Source organism: Xenopus laevis, chromosome 8L, assembly GCF_017654675.1.
Source record: "Xenopus laevis strain J_2021 chromosome 8L, Xenopus_laevis_v10.1, whole genome shotgun sequence".
Lineage (NCBI taxonomy): Eukaryota > Metazoa > Chordata > Amphibia > Anura > Pipidae > Xenopus > Xenopus laevis.
This window is the reverse complement of record NC_054385.1, coordinates 121,701,417-121,724,018: the sequence shown is the minus strand read 5'-3', so window position 1 is coordinate 121,724,018 and position 22,602 is coordinate 121,701,417. Positions and strand designations below refer to the sequence as shown.

Genomic DNA, 22,602 nt, shown 5'->3' with positions numbered 1-22,602 from the left:
CGAATATCGAAGTCGAAGGATTTAGCGCAAATACTGTGATCGTACGATCGAAGGATTATTCCTTCGATCTAACGATTCGAAGGATTTTAATCCAACGATCGAAGGAATATTCTTCGATCAAAAAAACTTAGGAAAGCCTATGGGGACCTTTCCCATAGGCTAACATTGACTTCGGTAGCTTTTAGCTGCCGAAGTAGGGGGTCGAAGTTTTTTTTAAAGAGACAGTACTTCGACTATCGAATGGTCGAATAGTCGAACGATTTTTAGTTGGAATCCTTCGATAGTCGAAGGTCGAAGTAGCCCATTCGATGGTCGAAGTAGCCCAAAAAATACTTTGAAATTCGAAGTTTTTTACCTCGAATCCTTCACTCGAAGTTAGTGAATCGGCCCTTTAAACATCAACCCCTTCTCTTGGGAACCGGATCGCCCATTTAACATTTCACAAGAAGAACTAAAAACCTGGTTCAGTAAACTCCAGGGATGCAGATTTCAAGGACCTAAAATGAAAGCAGCTAGTCACTTGACTAACATTGCCAAGAGAATACAGTGACTCAGTAGTGGCCAGATAGTTGTCAATGTCAGAAATACTGCTGGTTGATGAGCTTCAAAGAATAAGTTCTACCATTAGTCCTCTTTTAAGAAATATGTTTATTACACAGAATATTGAATTGTACCGTATATACAGCATTTGAAATTTTAAAAATCGTGTCTCCAACTTGTCAATCAGTCTCCAGTATAAATATTTTGTCTGAGAAGCAGAAACAAGATCATATTGGGTGCCTAAGTCTTCTGGGACAATTGATCAAAGAGATAGGCTACAGGACCTTCCATCTACTCTACTAAGCAAGAACTCCTGTGCCAACTATGGCATTAAAGTACCTTGATAACTCAAATGAATGTTCTGCAGCACATTAATAACCCTATACATAAAATATACATTTATAAATGGTAAAGAAGTGCCATATTATCAAAAATCCACCATCTCAATTGCATCATTGTCTTTGGACTGTAAAAGTCATTACTGGGTCATTACCATAAAGTGGTCATCATCTCCTCGTAGTTTGGGTCTGTCACTATTTCTTGTTTCTATACTGTAACAAATATAACAAATATTACAGTAGCAGAGAGCACAGCAAGAACAGGAAGAATAATATATATCTTAATCCAGCAAATTCCATCTGTAATGAAAGGAAAATAGGAATTAGTGTTAGTCATAAGGTTCCTATAACGTTAACTAAAATAGGGACGAACAAGGATGTTAAGCAAAGACTGGTATTTACCATATAGTATCTTATTTAATAGCCGAGGTTGAGGAACAGACACACAACAACTAATTTCAACATTTTTTAAAAAGAATTGGCCAAAATCAAAGCAAAAGCTTAATCTAAGTTTACACAGAATGTATTTATATATTTTTTATAATATCATGCTTGTATTATAAACACTGCCTTCCTCTCTCTCTCTCAGAATTGCCACACGTCTCTGCACTCTGTTTTGGAACACAGAGCCCTACACTCTCTTCCACCTCTTGGTTCTCTTGCACTTCTGCCTGGGAACATCATACATTACCCCTAATGATGGGCGAATTTATTCGCCAGGCGTGAATTCACTGCGAATTTGCGCGATTCACCGCCAGTGAATAAATGCGTGAAACGCCCGCAAAAAATTGCAGGCAAAAATTTGCCGGCGTAAAAAAAAAACATTTTCACCGGCGTAAAAAAAATGGGTGCCGGCGGCAAAAACAGGCGCCGGCATCAAAAACGAAAAGTCTCGCAAAGTTTTGTCCGTTTCGCGAATTTCGTGAATTTTCCGGTGGAGCGAAACGGCGTAAATTCGCCGATCACTAATTACCCCTTATTGCTTCCAGAACTTAAAAGACAGAAGGAGTAACAAGGCAGAGGATACCAGTGTGTCCCCTGAAAATATTTTGCTCTGAAAACATTTTAAAAATCCACGTGAGACATTTCAAATATGCATTGTTCACCAATAAATAACTATGAAATACACACTTTCACATTTTAAATGTCAAAGGGAAGTAGTGGGCGTCAATTCATCTGCTTCATATGGTTTAAAAGGAATGTTAAACCAAATATAAAAGTGTGTTTTATGAACAAAACCTTTCAATGTAAATTTACAAATTAAAGGAGAAGGAAAGCTCCCTAGGCAGTTTATTGCTAATAGATTAGCCACAATAGTGCAAGCTAGAACGTCATTTTTATATTTTAGAATGCTTTTCCATACCTGAGTTAACAGTACTAGAGACTGTCTCTGTTTATTTAGGATACAATCTGCCATATTAGCTTGCTGTGACATCACTTCCTGCCTGAGTCTCTCTCTGCTCACTCATATCTCTGGGCTCAGATTACAGCAGGGAGGGGAGGAGGGGGGAGGGAGAGGAGCAAACTGAGCATGCTCAAGCCCTAGTCCTGGAGGTTTAAGCTGAAAACAGGAAGTCTGATACAGAAGCCCATGAGTACACAATAGAAGGAAAGAAATGCTGTGTTTCTTTTGACAGAGGACTCAGAGCAGCATCACTTTGAGGGTTTACTATTCAGAGGCGGGCCAGGCCGGCTGGGCGCCCTAGGCAACCCAGCCTTCTCCTTTCCCTCACCCACGTGCATGCACAGTGGCGTCTCTCTCACGCATGCACGGTGGAGTCACTCACACGCATGCGCTGTGGTGTTGCAAGTGCAGTGACGTCACGTGCGTATGTTCTTGTAGCAGAGCGCCCAAGCTGGGTGGTTGGTGTGTCCGGTCTAGGGGTAGGCAGAAGAGGTAGCTGCCCAGCGCCCCTCAATCATTGCGCCTTAGGCAGCTGCCTCTTCTGCCTACCCCTAGTTCCGGCCCTGTTTAGGGGCAGATTTATTAAAATGTGAGTTTAGAGCTTAATACATAGAAAACTCACCCACAATCAATGCATTCCTGTGTGATTTTTAGAACCGTTTATATCAAATGGTGAGTTCTAACTTTCACCCATTGATAAATACAATTCTAAAAATCCCTTAGGAATGAATAAAATGTGGGTGAATTTTTATTTATTAAGCTCCAAACTGACATTTTGAGAAGTCTGTCCCTAAATAAAAATGAAATCAATTGTTGATTGTAATTGCAAACAAAAGCAGTATCTACCTGTCATGTTTTACTACATTTACATGTTTTACTAGTGTCCAGTTTACTTGGTGCAAATCAGTTGTGGATGCAACCAGCTAAGGAATTCCTGGAATTACTGTCAGTTTTGACATGGCACAGCTCATCAGAGCAGGCAGAATGAGCACATTAGAGCTTGGCCCAAGTTGCCTTTGTCAGTGTGTTCTTTGCAAGTGTGCTAGCATTTGTATTTTTCCCCTGATTTCCTCTTATATTTATTTGTCTGTAAATATACAAAACAGACTGTTTGTGTTCAGTTTCCATCCTCATACATACCTTTTCTTTGTGTCTCTGTCTGTGTCTCAGCACATAGATATAAAGGGACTGACACATTGTTGGTATGAGCAGGATTTTGTACCAAACAGATAAATTGTGTCCCCAATGTCTTATCCTTCAGTGATACACTGATTGTGCTGCCATTTGCATATAGTATGTCAGTGTCTTTATCTCTGTAGATCCAACTGTAGGACACACTTGTTGAGTTGGATGGGACAGAACAATGAAGATGACACAGATCAGTGGAATTCACATCTAATGTCTTTTCTATTACTGGTGTAGGGATGGACTCTGCAAATAGAAGGAGATCATGTTTTCAGAATCAAATTACTAAATAATGCTTATGCCCAATTCTTATGAGAACCCTCTGACCATTGCTTGAGATCAGTTAGGTATAATAGTTTTGATATTTTGTGAAGGATGCTCAGGAGCACCTGAGGCAACAGATCAGATGCAGCACGTCCATGTGAGTAGTGGTGGCAACAATGGAGTAATGAGTATAATTGTTCTATCTACACTGAAAGAGCCACATGTCTGGTAAGAGAAAAATTTAAAAATTCATCATAATCCTAAAGTTACTGAAATCAGGAGAGAAGAGATAGATCTGCATTTTTTCAACTATGGAATTGCTATCATAGTCTCTACTATACAAGAATGTGTTAGTTATGTGTCAGAATGTATAGTACTATCCGCAATGATCTTGTTATACAGTGTTAACACAATTAGGGGCAGATTTATCAATGGTTGAAGTGAAAATTCTGATTGGAAAAATTCGAAAATGAGCTAATTTTTGTGTACTTCGACTAGGGAATGATCCATATTCGATTCAAATGTAAAAAAAATTCAAAAATTCGAATATGGAAATTTATCATGTAAAAAATTGACTTTAACCATTTGCCATCTAAAACCTGCTAAAATTTAGCCTATGGGGGACCTCCTAGAACCCATTTAGAGTCAAAATTCGTGATTTTTTTTTTTAAAATCGGACTTTTAAAAAAAATCACACATTTTTTAAATTTAGTAATGTCAAGGATTAGGTAGGGGGCACTGTGGAGACTGATGAGGGAAGGGTGAGTCCTTGAGGCAGAAGCTGTATGTGCCTAGGGAACATGTAAAGGGAAGGCAGGTACAGGTTGAAAAGGGCGATGAGTCAGACTGGAACAGGTGCAGAGCAGGATAGAGAGGGCGAAGATCAGGACTGGACTAGACAGGATGAAGAGGGCGAAGGTCAGGACAGGAACAGACTGGATGGGATGGACGGTGCGGACGTAGATTAGATCAGGAGACAGGAGCAGACTACAAGTATAGGACAGAACGGTGCGGGTGTAGCTTGGGAGCAGGCTTGACATCGGGAACTGGAGGACTGGAGCAGATAGCAGGAGAGGACTGGATCGAATAGCAGGAGAGGACTGGAGCAGATAGCATGAGAGGACTGGAAAAGATGCAGAGCAAGACCAGGGAAGATATAGACAGGGTAAAGGTCAGAACAGAAAGCAAGAACCAGAAAGGCAAGGTCAGGTTAAGGTCAAGGCAGAATAAGGTTAAGGCAAGATCAGGTTTGGAGTGAGGAGCAAAGCAAGATTCAGAATAGCAAGGAAAGCTGAGCAGGGCAAGGTCAAGGCAAGGTAAAAGCAAGGAAGATCAAGGTTTAAATCAGGACCAGAGCAGAACTGGAAGGGAAAGATAAGGCAGATCAGGACAGGACATGGTTCAGAGCCAGGCAGGACAAGACAGGGAAGGGTTCAGACAAGACAAGATAAGACAAGGTAAGGCAAGGCAGAATAGGAAGAAGGCTAGAACAGGAACCCTTAGCTAGGGGCAATGCCCCAATACAAGGATGGGAACCAAATGCTCAGGCAAGGAGTGTTTGGAGGGCTAGCCTTAAATAGGACAGAGTCAGCCCTGATTGGCTGACTGCAAACCAATCAGGTTGCTGCTTGACTGGGGCTGCAAAGGCCAGGTAATATATAATCAGCAACCATTCAGGCTGCTCACCTCGCCCTCGGATGGAAAAGTCAGAATCTGAAAATCCAGCAGCTCAGACCTGTCAAGGTTGCATATAAGTCAATGGGAGAAGTCCCAATGATTTTTTGATGTGCGCTGGATTTCGTGCAATACTGTACCCCGGAGTTTTCGGGTGAAAATTCCAATAAATTGTGAAAATCTGATTTTTTTTTTTACTGCAAATCAAATTTTCTAGAAAATGTTATAATAAATAAGCATAAAAAACCAGAGCAGATTTGATCGGAGTTTGTAGCAGAAAATATTGAGATAAATTCGGACTTTGATAAATAACCCTGATAAATAACCCCTCTAATGTGTTTAGACTATGGGGGTTATTTATTAAAGGTCAAATTTCAAATTTATGTGAAATTTTTTTACTATAATAAATTCGAATATACTCTCTACTGAATTGGGAGGTTATTTATGGAAAAACTCACTTCCCGAAAACTCAAATAGAATTCAAATTGTTTTTCTCCAAAAAAAAAAATATAAATGTCAGGAAAGCAATTAACATATTCAAATGGTTCATGGCCATTGAGGTATAATAAAGCTCACATTTGAATTTACATTTGAGTTGGTGATTAAAAATTATATTTGTGAGTTTTGACACAAAAAAAACGAAAATTCGATTTTGAATTTACCATTCAAACCTTCATAAATCTGTCCCTACGTGTAATGACTACTACATAAGGGGGAGGGGAATTCACAAGAGTGAAGGAAGCATTTTTATGGAGTAAAAGTGGTGTACATACAAACTCCATATTCACAAACATAAATCAGCCTACATTTTGACTCATATTTGGATGAAAGAAAGACACTTTACAGACACATCTGTGAATATGTCATTAAAGGGGTGGTTCACCTTTAGTATGTTATAGAATGGCCAATTCTAAGCACATTTTTATGTGTGTTTGTTTATTTTTTATAGGTTTTTATTTATCTGCCTTCATCTTCTGACTCTTTCCAGCTTTCAAATGGGGGTCACTGACTCCCATCTAAAAAACAAATACTCTGTAAGGCTACACATGTATTGTTATGGCTACTTTTTATTACTCCTCTTTCTATTCAGGCCTCTCCTATTCATATTCCAGTCTCTTATTCAAATCAGTGCATAGTTGCTAGGGTCATTTGCAACCAGACTTCTGAAATTACAAACTGGAGAGCCGCTGAATAAAAAAACTAAATAACTCAAAAATCACAAATAATAATAATAAAAAAAAGTTGCAAATAATGTCAGAATATCACTCTCTACGTCATACTAAGGGGCACATTTACTAAGGGTAGAATTTCGAAGTGGTAAAACTTCAAAATTCGACCATCGAATTGTAAAAATTCGATAGTCACAGGTTTTTTTTTTATTAAATTTAGCAGTTTTCGATCGATTTCAAATTGTTCCATCGAACGTAGAAATTGTTCGAATCAAACAATTCGAACGATTTAATCGACCGATCGAACGATTTAAAAAAAAAAAAAACCTTCAACTTCTAAAAACTTTAAAGGTGAGCAGCAGAAAATGTTCTCACAAGATTTTGTAAAAGGGAGTAAAGCTCAGTGTAACTTTTCCCTGTGACTTCAGCTCTGCATTGCCTCTTCCAAACTCCATTCACCCCAAGTTGGGTGGCAGTATGGGGGACTCCAGATATTTATGTGGATTAACAGCCTATTGTAAGGGTGCAATGATTTTCTAACCATATAACAGTATTAGGTGCAAAAACTCTCATTAGCATTTCTCTGAACGAGGTAAAAGTACATTTTTATATCATTAAATAAATAAAAGTTGCTAAATAAAAGTGACTAAATTTGTCAGGAGGTTTTACTTACACTTTTTTGGGTGATAATATGGTGGATCTAACTCATGTGGTGCTGTATTAAGTCTGTCTGCTCTGAGCTGTAACAACTCTCACTCCCTCATGTACATACACTCACTTACTCAGCGCCGTTTCTGTATGTATTGCCGCCTGAGGCGGCTCCAGTAATGCCGCCCCCCCAGCCCGATTCGATTTCCGGGGGGGAGGCAGCAACGCTAGTGCGGAGAGCGCAATTGCGCTCTCTCGCCCTAGTAAAGCCGAATTTCCGGTTCAAAAACCGGAAATTCGGCTCTTAAAGGCACCAGGAGCGGCTTTTTGCCGCCCCTGGAAACCTAGCTGGCGATGCCGCCTGAGGCGAGCGCCTCAGCTCGCCTCATTGGCGGATCGCCCCTGCACTTACTTACCATATACAGTGAGATTATAGGATATTTCTCTCATTTCTCCATTAACAAGAATCAGTGCAGTGAAGACTCCACTATCCTCCATTCTCAGCTCTCTGATCTGTAATGAGGTCCCACTGTTAGATCCTTCCAGGCGGTTGAGGAAATAATTCCTATTCACTCTGATAAACTTCTGCTCTCTGAATTCAGCCAGGATTATTCTCTTCCCATTGTTACGAAACGTCCATGTGACTCTATCATTGGGATGTGTGAGACTCAGACGGGGTGTCAGTGTGACAGTCTCCCCTACACGGCCAGTCACCTGGAGAGGGATGTCTCCTCCTGCTGTAACACATACAAGTAGGGAATGATCAGCACTCACACTCACACTCACATTCACTTTTTTTGGGTCAGTTTTTGGGTGAGACAGAGGGAAATTGGACCTTCGATATAAAAAGGAATTACCTTAGTTGGATTTGTCATTGGTAAAAGTACAAAGTGGATACTGTTACAAGATACAATATGGGGCCGATTCACCAAGGGTCGAATATCGAGGGTTAATTAACCCTCGATGTTCGACTGGGAATTAAAATCCTTTGACTTCGAATATCGAAGTAGAAGGATTTTGTGCAAAAATTGCGATTGAACGATCGAAGGAATAATCCTTCGATCGAACGATTAAATCCTTTGAATCGTTCGATTCGAAGGATTTTAATCCAACGATCGAAGGAATATCCTTCGATCATAAAAAGTTAGCCAAGCCTACAGGGACCTTCCCCATAGGCTAACATTGACTTCGGTAGCTTTTAGATGCCGAACTAGGGGGTTGAAGTTTATATTAAAGAGACAGTACTTTGACTATCGAATGGTCGAATAGTCGAACGATTTTTAGTTTGAATCCTTCGATTCGAAGTCGTAGTCGAAGGTCGAAGTAGCCCATTCGATGGTCGAAGTAGCCCAAAAAAAACTTCGAAATTTGAAGTTTTTTTACTTCGAATCCTTCACTCGAAGTTAGTGAATCGGCCCCCAAGTGTTACTGTATAATACAATATATAATAATAATAATAATTCACATCCCAGATGTAGAGCTCCAGCTATTTTTAAACTAAATTTCTCAACATCAGGCATCATGCAGACAGAGTAGGACTGAAACGGCGGGACACTGGGAAAAATGTGGAGACCCTCTCCCCATGTTACTGTGGAAACGGGCAGCAGCAGTACCTTGGGACTATTAACTAATAAAACATGATAAATGTATATACAGTATATTTGAATAAACCTGCTAATTTTTGAAATTGCTTATATATCTTACTAGACAATACATGATATAATCTCTTCGCTCTTACATGTGCCTTTTGTATCAGCTCCTTTACTTTTTCACTAAAAACAGCCATTTAGCAGGTACTTTATTCTCTTCACGGTTTAATATGTTATGTTAATATATACTCTCTCTCTCTCTTGCTCTCTCTGTCTCTGTCTCTCTCACTTACCCACATTGAGATTATAATAAATATCTATTATTTCTCCATTAACAAGAATCAGTGCAGTGAAGACTCCACTATCCTCCATTCTCAGCTCTCTGATCTGTAATGAGGTTCCACTGTTAGATACTTCCAGGCGGTTCATGAAATAATTATTATTCACTCTGATAAACTTCTGCTCTCTGAATTCAGCCAGGATTATTATTTTCCCATTGCAATTAAACATCCATATGACTGTATTAATGGGATATGTGAGACTCAGATGGGGTGTCAGTGTGACAGTCTCCCCTACACGGCCAGTCACCTGGAGAGGGATGTCTCCTCCTGCTGTAACACATACAAGTAGGAAATGATCAACACTCACACTCACACTCACATGTTATGGGTCAGTTTTCAAGTAATTTGTTCCCCTTAGTTGGGAATTAGTCCTTAGTTAAAATATATCTATATTTTTATACTGTATGATAATATTGGTTATATATCTGTAGGATTCATATTCTATATATGAATATATAAATGTATATTGTTACACTGTATCATATATGTTAGACCTATAATTCCCAGCCTGCCATTGACCATAAATAGCTTCAGGCAGACACAGACACATGGCAGTTGTAGCTGAATATCAGCTTTTTGTTGGACCCTCCCTAATTTAAAGTGATACTGAGATGAAAAAAAAAAAAACCCTACTTTTCAAAATAATATTGAGTGTCAAAAGCTAGCTATGGGTCATGCATAGTGATGGGCAAATTTGGCGCATTTCACTTTGCCAAAAACATTTGCGAATTTCCCACAAAATTCATGAAACTGCGAAAAATTTGCACGCCGGCATCCGTTTTTTTGACGCTGGCACATTTTTGTCAGCGAATTTATGTAGCGGTTTTGCGAATTTATTCGTCGGCGGAAAATCGCGGGAATTCTCTGTTTTGCTTTTGATAGTAAAACCAACCAACTGCCTTGCAACCCAAACTGCCACTTCTCATCCTTTTCTTCTTTATTTTTCTTCACTAACACCTACCATAGGCAGATCTCTTATTTAATTTCACCCATACTTCTGGGCAACTTCAGTCTCTGCTCTTCTAAACACTTGGCCAGGGTCAGAACTAGGGGTAGAAAGAAGAGACACATGCTTTGGGGTGCAATGGTGTGTGTGTGGGGGGGTTAACTTGAAAAAAGACAGTGTTTGGGCCTGAAACATCATATTTGGTCAGAGATCTGAGTCATGTGAGACCAAGACTTTTTAAATAGAATGTCAACCCAAAAAATAATTTTGCCTGGTAAAAGAAAATATAATTCTAAGTAATTTTGCAATGTACATTAATTATAAATCTTCTATGGTGGTCAAAGGGATTGTTCACATTTCAGTTAACTTTTCGTATGATGTAGAGAGTGATGTTCTCAGACCATTTGTTTTTCATTTTTTATTATTTGTGGTTTTTGAGTTATTTAGCTTTTTATTCAACAGCTCTCCAGTTTGCAATTTCAGCAATCTGGTTGCTAGGGTCCAAATTCCCCTAGCAACCATACACTGATTTGAAGAAGAGACTGGAATATGAATAGGAGAGGCCTGAATAGGAAGATGAGTAATAAAAAGTAGCAATAACAATACATGTGTAGCCTTACACAGCATTTGTTTTATTAGATGGGGTCAGTGACCCCCATTTGAAAGCTGGAAAGAGTCAGAAATAATTCTAAAATTATAAATATTAAATAATGACGGGCAGGCCAATTGAAAAATTGCTTAGAATTAGTCATTCTATAACTAAGGGGCCGATTCATCAAGGGTCGAATATCGAGGGTTAATTAACCCTCGATATTCGACTAGGAACTAAAATCCTTCGACTTCGAATATCGAAGTCGAAGGATTTAGCGCAAATTCTGCGATCGTACGATCGAAGGATTATTCCTTCGATTGAACGATTAAATCCTTCGAATCGAACGATTCGAAGGATTTGAATCCAACGATCGAAGGAATATCCTTCGATCAAAAAATTTTAGGCAAGCCTATGGGGACCTTCCCCATAGGCTAACATTGACTTCGGTAGCTTTTAGCTGCCGAAGTAGGGGGTCGAGACAGTACTTCGACTATCGAATGGTCGAATAGTCGAACGATTTTTACTTCGAATCCTTCGATAGTCGTAGTCGAAGGTCGAAGTAGCCCATTCGATGGTCAAAGTAGCCCAAAAAATCTTCGAAATTCGAAGCTTTTTACCTTCGAATCCTTCACTCGAAGTTAATGAATCGGCCCCTAAAAGTTACCGTAAAGATGAACCACTCCTTTGATTTATTTGTATATGTATTGCTATTGAAAGCAGTGTCTGCCCCTTTTTATTCTCTGCACTGGTGGTTCAGACTGTTCATACAATGTGAGACGGGGCAGCTGATTAACAGACCTGTCTTTACTGCTGGGGATCTAACACTTTTGCATCTTTGTTTGAACACTAACAAGCAGGAGTTAAGCAAATGCTGCTTCCAATAGCAATTGTACAAATAACTTTAAAAGCACTGACAATTGTTAATAATTGTATATTGGAAAAAATATAAAAAATGATGTCTTCTTTTATTGGGCACATTTTTATTTTGGGTTTGACTTTCCCTTTAAAAATGGATTGATATTGATTAAGCCAGTTGACAAGTGGACAGCTTGTGTAATGCACTTGTTTAGGGACAGAGAAGATTGGTGAGTGCTGACCAACTGCAGCTACATGAAAATGTAACCCATTGGGGTACATTTTAATAAAGACTTAAATATAGATTTATTTACCAAATATGGGACACTTGTCATTGCTCTTATGCAAATAACATGATATTGACACATGACAGTGTTGGAATACTCCATTAAATTGTATGCATTTCCAGAAAGGGGTGATTCACCTTTAAGTTAACTTTTAGGGGCATATTTATCAGATCGAGGATGAATTTTCAATGAATAAAAAACTAGGGAATAGTCCAAATTCAATTAGAATTTGAAAAAAATTCTAAAATCGAAATTTATCATGTACTGTCTCTTTTAAAATTCGACTTCGATCATTCGCCATCTAAAACCTGCCGAATTGCTGTTTTAGCCTATGGGGGACCTCCTAGAACCTATTTGGAGTCAATTGGTGGACTTTGAAAAATCGTTTTTTTGGGGAAAAACTTGCGCTATTCCTTCGATTCATATGATTGGCTGAATACAGACCTTTTTGATTGAAAACTGACCTATTGGACCAAAAAAAAAAAAAACAACTTAATTTCGGTTGGTCTTTTTGAATTCGAATTTCGTAGTTTTTTCAATTCGAAATTTGACCCTTGATAAATATGCCACTTAGTATGTTATAGAATGGCTGATTCTAAGCAATTTTTCAACTGGTCTTCATTTTTTCTTTATTATCGTTTTTGAATTATTTGCCTTCTTCTGAGTCCATCTTTCGTTGAAATTATAACATTGAGATTATAACACTGAGATTATAACATTGAGACTATAACATTGACATTATAAAACTGGTACAAGTACAATGATAAAAGAATGAGAGGTTGAAAACTCATTATTTGGTGTCAGTATCTCAGTTGAGGCCCAGCTTTTCTTCTCTTACCGAAATTTCTTAAAATGAGCTTTGAGAATGATTAACACAGTGATATTTTAAGAAAAGTTGCACATTTTTGTTTAATTCTAGCTCTCTGTAACCTGAAACATACAATCCAGGGCATGATCAACTCTGCTAACCAGGAAGCAGATTCATTCTGAGGATAAATTATTTATTAATACTAATATTACTGATCTATCCGTATAGACCCACTCCCCTCATTTACCAATCTGTCCTTCATACTACTGCCTGGTTGCCAGGTTAAGTGGGCCCTTAGCAACCAATAAGTGAAGAGCAGCAAAATAAATGTCACCATGTCTTAGTATACACATGTCTATGGACTAATTTGCTCACAGACTTGCTAACTGGAATTCTTACTAGTCCATAATACAAAATACCGCTACAGTTGCAAATGTGCCTTTTGTACCAAATATTTATTTTGTCATAGACAGTTTGCAGTTACTATATTTTCTGGAAAATTAGCATATTCTTATATGTGACTGATTTAAACATTTTCTTATCCACGTCTCTGTTAAGGGCAGGGACACACGCTCAGATTCGGGAGGTTAGTCGCCCAGCGACAAATCTACTCTTCTTTGAGGCGAGTAATCTCCCCAAACTGCCTCCCGCCGGCTAGAATGTAAATCACAGACGGGATGGTAATTGGTGCGATTCGTTTTCCGAAATCGCCCGAAGTTGCCTCACGAGGAAACTTTGGGCGACTTCGGAAAATGAAGCGCTCCAAGTGCCTTTCCGCCGGTAATTTTGATTCTAGCAGGCAGGAGGCAACTCGAGAAGATTAGTCGCCCATTAGAAGAGGTGATTTATCGCTGGGTGACCAAATCTCACCAAATCTGAGCGCATGTCTCTGCCCTAAGTGTAGCTAAAGTCTGCCAGTGTGCAGAGTCTTTAAAGGGAAAGTAATAGGCTGCGCTATAGTTGATGAGCTGAATGCATGAGCTGTTGGTCTGGTTTAACTATAATACTGGTTTCCCACCTAATGGCTTGTGTCATTCTCTGTGTAACAATAAATTCAGTTCCTCCATACAAGTCTGTCTGCTCTGAGCTGTAACAACTCTCACACCCTTGTGTATGAGTTATTTACTAAAATCCAAATGGATCTAATTTTTTTTATTAAACAAAGCTCGACCAAACTCCCATCCACAATTTTACCTTATTTATCATTAAAATAACCCAAAAAAATCATATCACAGAAATACTCAATAAAATCGAACGAAAACCCTAATCGTACAAATTTGTCTGACTTTACTCCCAATCTCTCTGAAATTTTTTGGATTATGGGACTAAACACAGCACAGACCACAATATCTTCAAATTGGAATAGGGACAACTGCCATTGCCGTATACATGACCTCGACAAGTTTGAGATGCTGGACATTCAGATTTGCACTTTTTGCAGCATTGGCTTATAATTAAGCTCAAAAAAAGAAGTTTTTTCCACTAAAAATTCAAGTTTTTGGCCCAAAAAACTCAGACCAGAAACAATTGAGGTTTAGTAAATAACCCCCATAAGTATTCTCAACTTAACATTATTGCTAAAGAAGTGCTCTAGTTTAGATATTATCTTATGCCATGTCTATACAATGGTAAAAAATATTAATTATACAAAAAAAGAAACATCTAAAAAAAAGAGGAAGAGTGAAGAAAAGTAAGACAGAGAAGAAGAGGTAAAAAACAGCCTACATTAATGCCTTATACTGATCGAAATAGTATAACTAACATTACAATCTCATGTGAAAGATTGGGGCAATATCTAGAAAATGCAGATGGGATTTTTATGATACCGTTTTTATTCCTAAATTACACTGTGTAAACTGCAAATAATTCACTCTACCATGTAAAATGTCATTCCTAATCCAACAAGTTTATTTTTTTTTAGTTGTAATATTGGTGTGTTGGTGCATCTCAGGTCATTTTGCCTGGTCATGTGCTTTCAGAAAGAGCCAGCACTTTAGGATGGAACTGCTTTCTGACAGGCTGTTGTTTCTCCTACTTAATGTAACTGAATGTGTCTCAGTGTGACCTGGATTTTACTATTTAGTTCTGTTCTTAGATCTACCAGGCAGCTGTTATCTTGTGTTAGGGAGCTGCTATCTGGTTACGTTCCCATTGTTCTGTTGTTTGGCTGTGGGGGGGGGAAAAGGGAGGGGGGTGATATCACTACAACTTGCAGTACAGCAGTAAAAAATGACTGAAGTTTATCAGATCACAAGTCACTTGACTGGGGGCAGCTGGGAAACTGACAATATGTCTAGCCCCATGTCAGATTTCAAAATTAAATATAAAAAAATCAGTTTGCTCTTTTGAAAAATGGATTTCAGAACTAAAGTCTGCTGGAGAAGCTCTATTAACTGATGAATTTTAAAAAATAAACATGAACTGCATCCCTTTAAATTGAACTAGTGCCGTCCAGCAACTTGCTTTTAACTGTGATTTTAAAAGCTCTTCAAATCTGTTATATTTGTGGAGAGTTTAACAGTAGCAAATAAATTGTTGTTATGTAATATGGGATAGGACACAGAAGAGAATGTACTCACCACAGGGAATGAGAAATACATAGAAGACGAGGAGGAGGAGATCCCAAGAAATAAATGTCATTCTTGTTGGTAGCAGTTAACAGCAATCTTGTGATACTCTCATTCCATCGCTCTCTCTGTAATAGAGAATAACAGGAAACAAGAGGGGAGAAGTGACTGTGAGTTGGTTACTCATATGATGGTGTAACAATGCTCTAAAAAAAACAACTAATTTCTTTTGATATCATCTTGTTGATATATTGATATCATCCATCGAAAGGATTTTTACCTTTACATTAACTTTAATGATGTCATTTAATGTATTCAAAGTAACCTTTTCAAAGGTCTTTATGGCTTATTTTGTATGTTTTCTTGTTCCAGGTAATTATTAGCAACACTGTAGCAGCTGAAATTCTGAGGGTTGGTATGGGATCCATTTTCTGGAAACCCGTTATCCAGAAAGTTCTGAAATACAGAAAGGCAGTCTCCCATAGACTCCATTTTATCCAAATAATCCACATTTTTTTAAAATTATTTCCATTTTCTCTGTAATAATAAAACAGTACCTTGTACCTGATCACAACTAAGATATAATTAATCCTTATTGGAGGCAAAACCCACCTATTGGGTTTATTTCATGTTTACATGATTTTCTAGTAGACTTAAGGTATGAAGATCAAATTACAGAAAGGTCCATTATCCAGAAAACCCAAGGTACCGAGCATTCTGGATAACAGGTCACATTACAATAAACAGAGCAAATATTGCAACAACCACAAGAAAATAAAAATTAAGACCAATTAAACATTGCTTTTTAAACACCATACTAAAGGTATTTTAAAGGAAAACCTATCTGTACCCATTACAGATTTTTTGTAAAAATCGAACTACAGAAACTATATCGATTTTCTTCCATTTTAAGCTGTATAAAACGTGTTCTTATTTTCAATTACATCCCAAAAAATAAAAATGAACATTAAGGAGGTTATTTACTAAAATTCATTATTTCAATAAAAAAAGCTTGACCCAAACCCAGATTTTTTTGATCGTTAAAAAAAACTTTATAAAAAGCAAAAGCCTGAATTGTATGATTTTCCGACTTTTCCCCTGAATCATTCTTTTTTTGAGGTTTTTGCCCAAAAAACCCAAATTTTTCAGAATATTGGGCTAAAACCAACAGAAACCATGATTTCTTCAAATTGAGATAGGGATATCCCCCATTGACTACATCTTGGCAGGTCTGAGATTGCGTATTTTCAGATTCAGGCTTTTTTGCCCCAAAAAGCCTGACCAGGAAATTTGAGGTTTAGTAAATAACCCCCTTAAAGAGATACTGACACCAGAAAATAAACTTTTTTTTATATCTATCATAACAATGTCTTCAAATGCTATTTTGTTTATAATTTATTAATAAAAGTATTTGCCTGATGCTTTTACATTACCTTTCTTACCCCCATGTTCCTCTATGAGGGGGCTGCCATATTTGTGCGCAGGAGTCTGTTAGTATTAGAAACTCTAACTGACAGGTTGAGAAGGGACAGTCAGGTTGGCAAAACCGTCAGGTTTAGGAACTTCAACTAACAATTACTTACAAAAGCAGAACTGTCAGTGAAAAATGATTTATGTGACTTTAGGTAACTTTTGATATTTTTAAAATGTATTTTTTAGTGTCGGTATCACTTTAATGAACATTTTTGACAATTAAAATGAAACTGTAAACGAGTTTTAATAGAAGCTGTGTAGATCTGCGCTCTGCCTAGTAATCCTTTCCCATTTGCATGCCTCAATCCTCTCACAAAGATGTACCAATCATCCCAGGATATCCACTTTTAACTGAAATTTTGAAAATTTGTGTTTTGGAGTGGAAAGTCGTAACTAGCTAAAACTCATTTACACTTTTAACTGAAAGAGAGGAGAGCTCTCAAACGCAGATTAACTGCTTGTGATTATTTATTAATCATGCTGCTTTACACAACATGTAGACTCCTTCTTACAGGAAGAAATGTTAGAAATAAATATATGTCTCAGAGATACAACTGACCTACTCTGTAAATTAAATGATATGGGGATTCTCCAACCAGAAACGGTTTCATGTGGAATTGACATTCAGAGTTTATACACATCTATCCCAAATAATGAAGGATTGGAATGTATGGCGGAAGTGTTGTTGGACACTAATCTGCCCACTTCAAAAATCTATTTAATTATGGACTGTCTAAATATGGTACTTACGAAAAACTATTTTTCATTTGAAGATATTTTTTATTGGCAAACGCAAGGGACGTCAATGGGAGCTACGGTTGCTCCCTCTTACGCAAATTTATTTCCGTAAGAAATTTATTTTGTTTTTTCCTTAAAAAAGAGCCCTTTTATCAATACATCTTAGGCTATTTTAGATTTGTCGATGACATTTTACTAATGTGGACAGGCCCTATAGAATTGTTTAAACAAATGATAGATGAAGTAAATAAGAGCCATAGAACAATTAAGTTCAAATATGAATATTCTTTCTCTGAAATAAATTTTTTGGATGTGACAATAAGCTTAACTAATGGGATAATAAACACTGACCTATACAGAAAGAGCGTGTATAAGAATAATATGTTACATGTACGTAGTTTTCACAGTCCAAAAGTTAAAAAAGCAATCCCTAAAGGACAATTTATTCGGGCAAAACGAATTACTTCACGTATAGAAAAATATAATGAAGCAAAAATAGGTTTAACTAAAAGCTTTATAGAAAGAGGATATGAGTCAGAAATTATAATTAATGCCATGAAAGAAGTGGGTACCATCCCCCGTAATCAATTACTATGTCATAAAAAGAAAGAATGTAGTGATCAGAAACTAACATTTGTCTCCACATTTAACTCTAACAGTAACAAAATGGAGAAAATCATTAAAAAATATTGGCCATTAGTACAAGCAGATAGACAATTTGGCCATTTATTTACTGAGCAGCCTCGTTTTTGCTATAAAAGGGGTCGTAGTCTTAAAGATATACTTTGTCCATCAGATACACGCCATAAGAAATCTGTGTTTCATGGCAAGAAAAAGAAAGGGACTTATCCCTGTTTGAGCTGTAATTGTTGCTCGTCTATAATAAAAGGCTCTAAGATCAATCACCCCAGTAAAGGACATGAGATTAACCTAAACGTATATGATATGTGTAAATCTACTCACGTGGTCTACCTGCTTAAATGCCCTTGTGGTTTAGGTTATGTAGGTCAAACCTCAAGGGAAGTAAAAACAAGAATTCAAGAGCACAAAAGGAACATTAAAAATTTCAAAGAAAACACACAGACAGACACTTCTATCTCTAAACACGTTTTTATTTGCAAACATAACCCGATGCAACTGCGCTGGTGTGTCCTTGATGAAGCTGCTGTAGATAGGCGAGGAGATAATAGAATTAATAGACTGTTGCAGATTGAAGGGAGATGGATCAAAAAACTAGGTACACTCCATCCAGATGGATTAAATGATTCTTGGAGTTTGAAACCGTATTTGTAAACTTGCTTAATGGAACCTTTTACTTTGCAGACCTTGAAACTAGAAAACATAAAGGAAACAAAAATGTTACATTAACGGCAGAAATAGTCTAAGAATTTATAGTTCTAAGTAACTTGTTAAAACCTCAAGAGGTTTTCTAGTAGATTTTAAAGATTTTAAAGGTAAAGTGTTGGTAAAATTAATTAATACTGAGAGTACTACCAGTTTTTGATACTATGGGGCAGATTTACTAAGGGTCGAATATCGAGGGTTAATTAACCCTCGATATTCGACTAGGAACTAAAATCTTTCGACTTCGAATATCGAAGTTGAACGATTTAGCGCAAATCCTGCGATCGATCAAAGGATTATTCGTTAGATCGAACGATTAAATCCTTCGAATCGAACGATTCGAATGATTTTAATACAACGATCGAAGGAATATCCTTCGATCAAAAAATCACAGGCAAGCCTATGGGGACCTTCCCCATAGGCTAACATTGACTTCGGTAGCTTTTAGCTGCCGAACTAGGGGGTCGAAGTTTTTCTTAAAGAGACAGTACTTCGACTATCGAATGGTCGAATAGTCGAACGATTTTTAGTTCGAATCATTCGATTCGAAGTCGAAGTAGTAGTCGAAGGTCGAAGTAGCCCATTCGATGGTCGAAGTAACCCAAAAAACACTTCGAAATTCGAAGTTTTTTTAATTCGAATCCTTCACTCGAGCTTTGTAAATGTGCCCCTAAGTATTTGTATTTGTATTTTTAACAGGTGTTGATTTTGTGCTGAATGTATCTTATTATGTATTTATTGAATGGTATGTGCACACTGGACACTTTGTAACTGTATTCTTGAACTTTGCACATTAGATACTAATGTATCATTTTATTGGCAACATTGCACTGAACAGCACTTATGAACAGGATTGGACATTAATCCAAAAGCAACCACTAAAAGACATTGAGAATTTTTTTTAAATCTTTTTAGGTTTTTACCTTTTATCTTATCTAATTATCCAGGATTGGATGTTGAAGATCACCTGGGTGTGAGGGGTGTGTTTAAAAGGTTCACTGTGTACCTGTATGTTTACACTTGAGAAAGGGCAACACTTGCCTGAAACATGTCGTGTAAAGCAGCATGATTAATAAATAATCACAAGCAGTTAATCTGCGTTTGAGAGCTCTCCTCTCTTTCAGTTAAAAGTGTAAATGAGTTTTAGCTAGCTACGACTTTCCACTCCAAAACACAAATGTTCAAAATTCGGGTATCTCACAAATAAATGAATAGAAGATGAAGAAATACTGAGAGACGATGTTTCAGACTGAAAGTATAGTTTTATACAACATACATTAACAAAATAATATAGCTACTGTACTTATAAATCTACAAGGAAAATATTAAAATTCCCAAACCCTTAAAGATCAAATAAATAAATCTAAAATTTATATTTTCCTTAACGGGCATTATATTATTGATAATATATGTGTTAAATGCTGTTTCCGGTGGGTACGATTTGTCTCTTAGAATTTAACTGCACTTCAGTTTTTTTTAAATCTTATACCAACCTGTAGAGCGAGACTTTCGTTCTTACTAAGGGAAGTGAAACAGCTGACCAATGCACGCATGTTGGTATTAGAAGCCTTACCTGTAACGGATATGGTCAGTCCCTGTGAGTCATTTCTTATGAACAAATGGTCAATGTTTGTGCAAGAGACACATTTCTGTATGAATGTACTACATCAATAATACATTCAGTTAACTTATTTCTTTATAATAGATTCAGCTAACACTGACGCTGATTGGGTCTGGGATCAGTTCTATCCACCAGGACCTGTGAATCTAGAATAAATACTTTATTTGGCTAAAGATGTATGCAATATATTTGAAATATAAAATGCTCTACATTGGAGAGTCATATGGGGCAAATTCACTAAGCCGCGAAGCGCCGAACGCTAGCGTTAATTCGCTAGCGTTTGGCATTTTCGCTACTGCGCAAATTCACTAACGAACGCTGGCGTAGTTTCGCTAGTGTTACTTCGCAACCTTTCGCCAGGCGAATGTCCGCTAGCGACGAAACTACGCAAATTCACTAACTTGCGCAGTGTACTGAACGCTACCTTTTACGCTAGACTTCCTTCGCCACCTCAGACCTGGCGAAGCGCAATAGAGTAGATAGGGATTGTTTAAAAAAAAGTCATTTTTTTTTCTAAGTCCCAAAAAACGCTGGCGTGTTTTCTACATGATGGCTGATAGGCTGAAAAAGATCGAAATTTTTTTGGGGCTCCCCTTCCTCCCCCCTACATTTCCTGACTCATGGCAACTTACCTAGACAGTGGGCACATGTGTAGGGCAAAATAAAATTTTTATTTGCTGATTTGAAGGTTTTCTTGGCATTTGTAGTGCAGATACGTGTTCCTCCATTAAAATTTGAATTTCGCGCCGTATGCAAATTAGCCTTCGCTAGCGTAACTTCGCTTTATATAGCGAATCAACGCTAGCGCAACTCCGCAACCTTACGCTACCCCTGTGCGCAACTTCGGATTTTAGTGAATTTGCGGAGCCCTGGCGAAACTACGCCTGGCGAAGTGCGGCGAAGTGCGGCGAAGTTGCGCCTGGCGCAACTTTGCATCTTAGTGAATTTGCCCCAGAGTGTATAGTGTTTCATGCTTATGTACTGATAAAATTATGAATTTGGGTACTAGCTAGATGTACAGTGGACCTCAGAATGGAATATTAATAGGAGAGGACCTGAACAGAAAGATGAGAAATAAAAATGAGCAATAACAATAAATCTGTAGCCTTACAGAGCATTTGTTTTTTATACAGGGTCAGCATCACCCATTTGAAAGCTGGAAAGAGTCAGAGGATAGATAATTATAAAACTATAAAAAATTAATCATTACAATTGGCCATTTTATTACATACTAAATGTTAACTGAAAGGTGAACCACCCCTTTAACATGATAATACCAAACTGAAGTCACAAGCAATTTAATCATAGTTTAACTTTCTAAGAGTAACAGCAGATAATAAGGTTTGTTGCTCAGGTCAGTGCTCAGTGCCAGGCAGCAGCTGCAAAGGCTAGTAGACGTAAATGTATCAAGTTAAATAAATAAACAATAAAAATGTTAAAAAAAAGTGTGCTTAACACAAAGGAAATAGGTATGATACAATGGGCACAGTGTGTAAAAATCATTGGTTACAGCACAGTTCAGTACTTAGTATTGACATTTATACATGCTCTACATTTTTTAAAGGAGTTGTTCACCTTTGAGTTAACTGTTAGCATGATGTAGAGAGTGATATTCTGAGACAATTTACAATTGGTTTTCATTTTTTGGTTGTGTTTTTTCGAGTTATTTATCTTTTTATTTGGCAGCTCTCCAGATTGAAATTTCAGCAATCTGGTTGCCAGGGGCCAAATTACTCTAGTAACCATGGATCAATTTGAATAAGAGACTGGAGTATAAATAGGAGAGATTAGAATACAATTGTAGCTTTACAGAGCATTTGTTCTTTAGATGGGGTCAGTGTCCCCCATTGAAAAGCTGGAAAGAGTCAGAAGAAGAAGGCAGCCCCCCCCCCAGTCCAACACTGCATATTGTTCCTAAAATGAAATTGTATTTGTAATTGTAAACAATTTCTTTGGTATCTGTATTTTTGAGGCTGCTATAATCTTATTTCTTTATGAAAGAGCATAAGTGAGATAAAAACAAGGCATATTTTGTGGAGGAGAGATATTTTTGCCCACAGAGATCTAGGGGCAGATTTATCAAGGGTCGAATTTTGAGTTCATGAGAGTTCATAAAAACTCCCATAAACTCCCTTGAAATCTTGATTAATCTGCCCCCTAAAGTCTGTGTATTTACAAATGTTCAAATTTACACCATGGGACCAATTTAGAACAGTCA

At 37.5% G+C, this 22,602-nt stretch overlaps 2 protein-coding genes across 2 annotated transcripts in view; both read right to left on the bottom strand.

Annotated features, from left to right (window-relative positions):
- Positions 1-22,602, bottom strand: part of XB5762037.L (uncharacterized XB5762037 L homeolog) — a gene marked incomplete at its 5' end in the record, with an annotated part of 583,381 nt that overhangs the window by 467,722 nt on the left and 93,057 nt on the right.
- LOC108699109 (CD48 antigen) lies at positions 723-20,316 on the bottom strand. The gene is made up of 6 exons (XM_018230969.2): positions 20,257-20,316; positions 15,221-15,336; positions 9,106-9,467; positions 7,640-7,960; positions 3,424-3,714; positions 723-1,178 (listed from the first exon to the last, which is right to left on the bottom strand). The coding sequence occupies exons 1-6, from the start codon at positions 20,314-20,316 to the stop codon at positions 1,087-1,089; spliced, it is 1,242 nt and encodes a 413-aa protein (XP_018086458.2). The 3' UTR covers positions 723-1,086.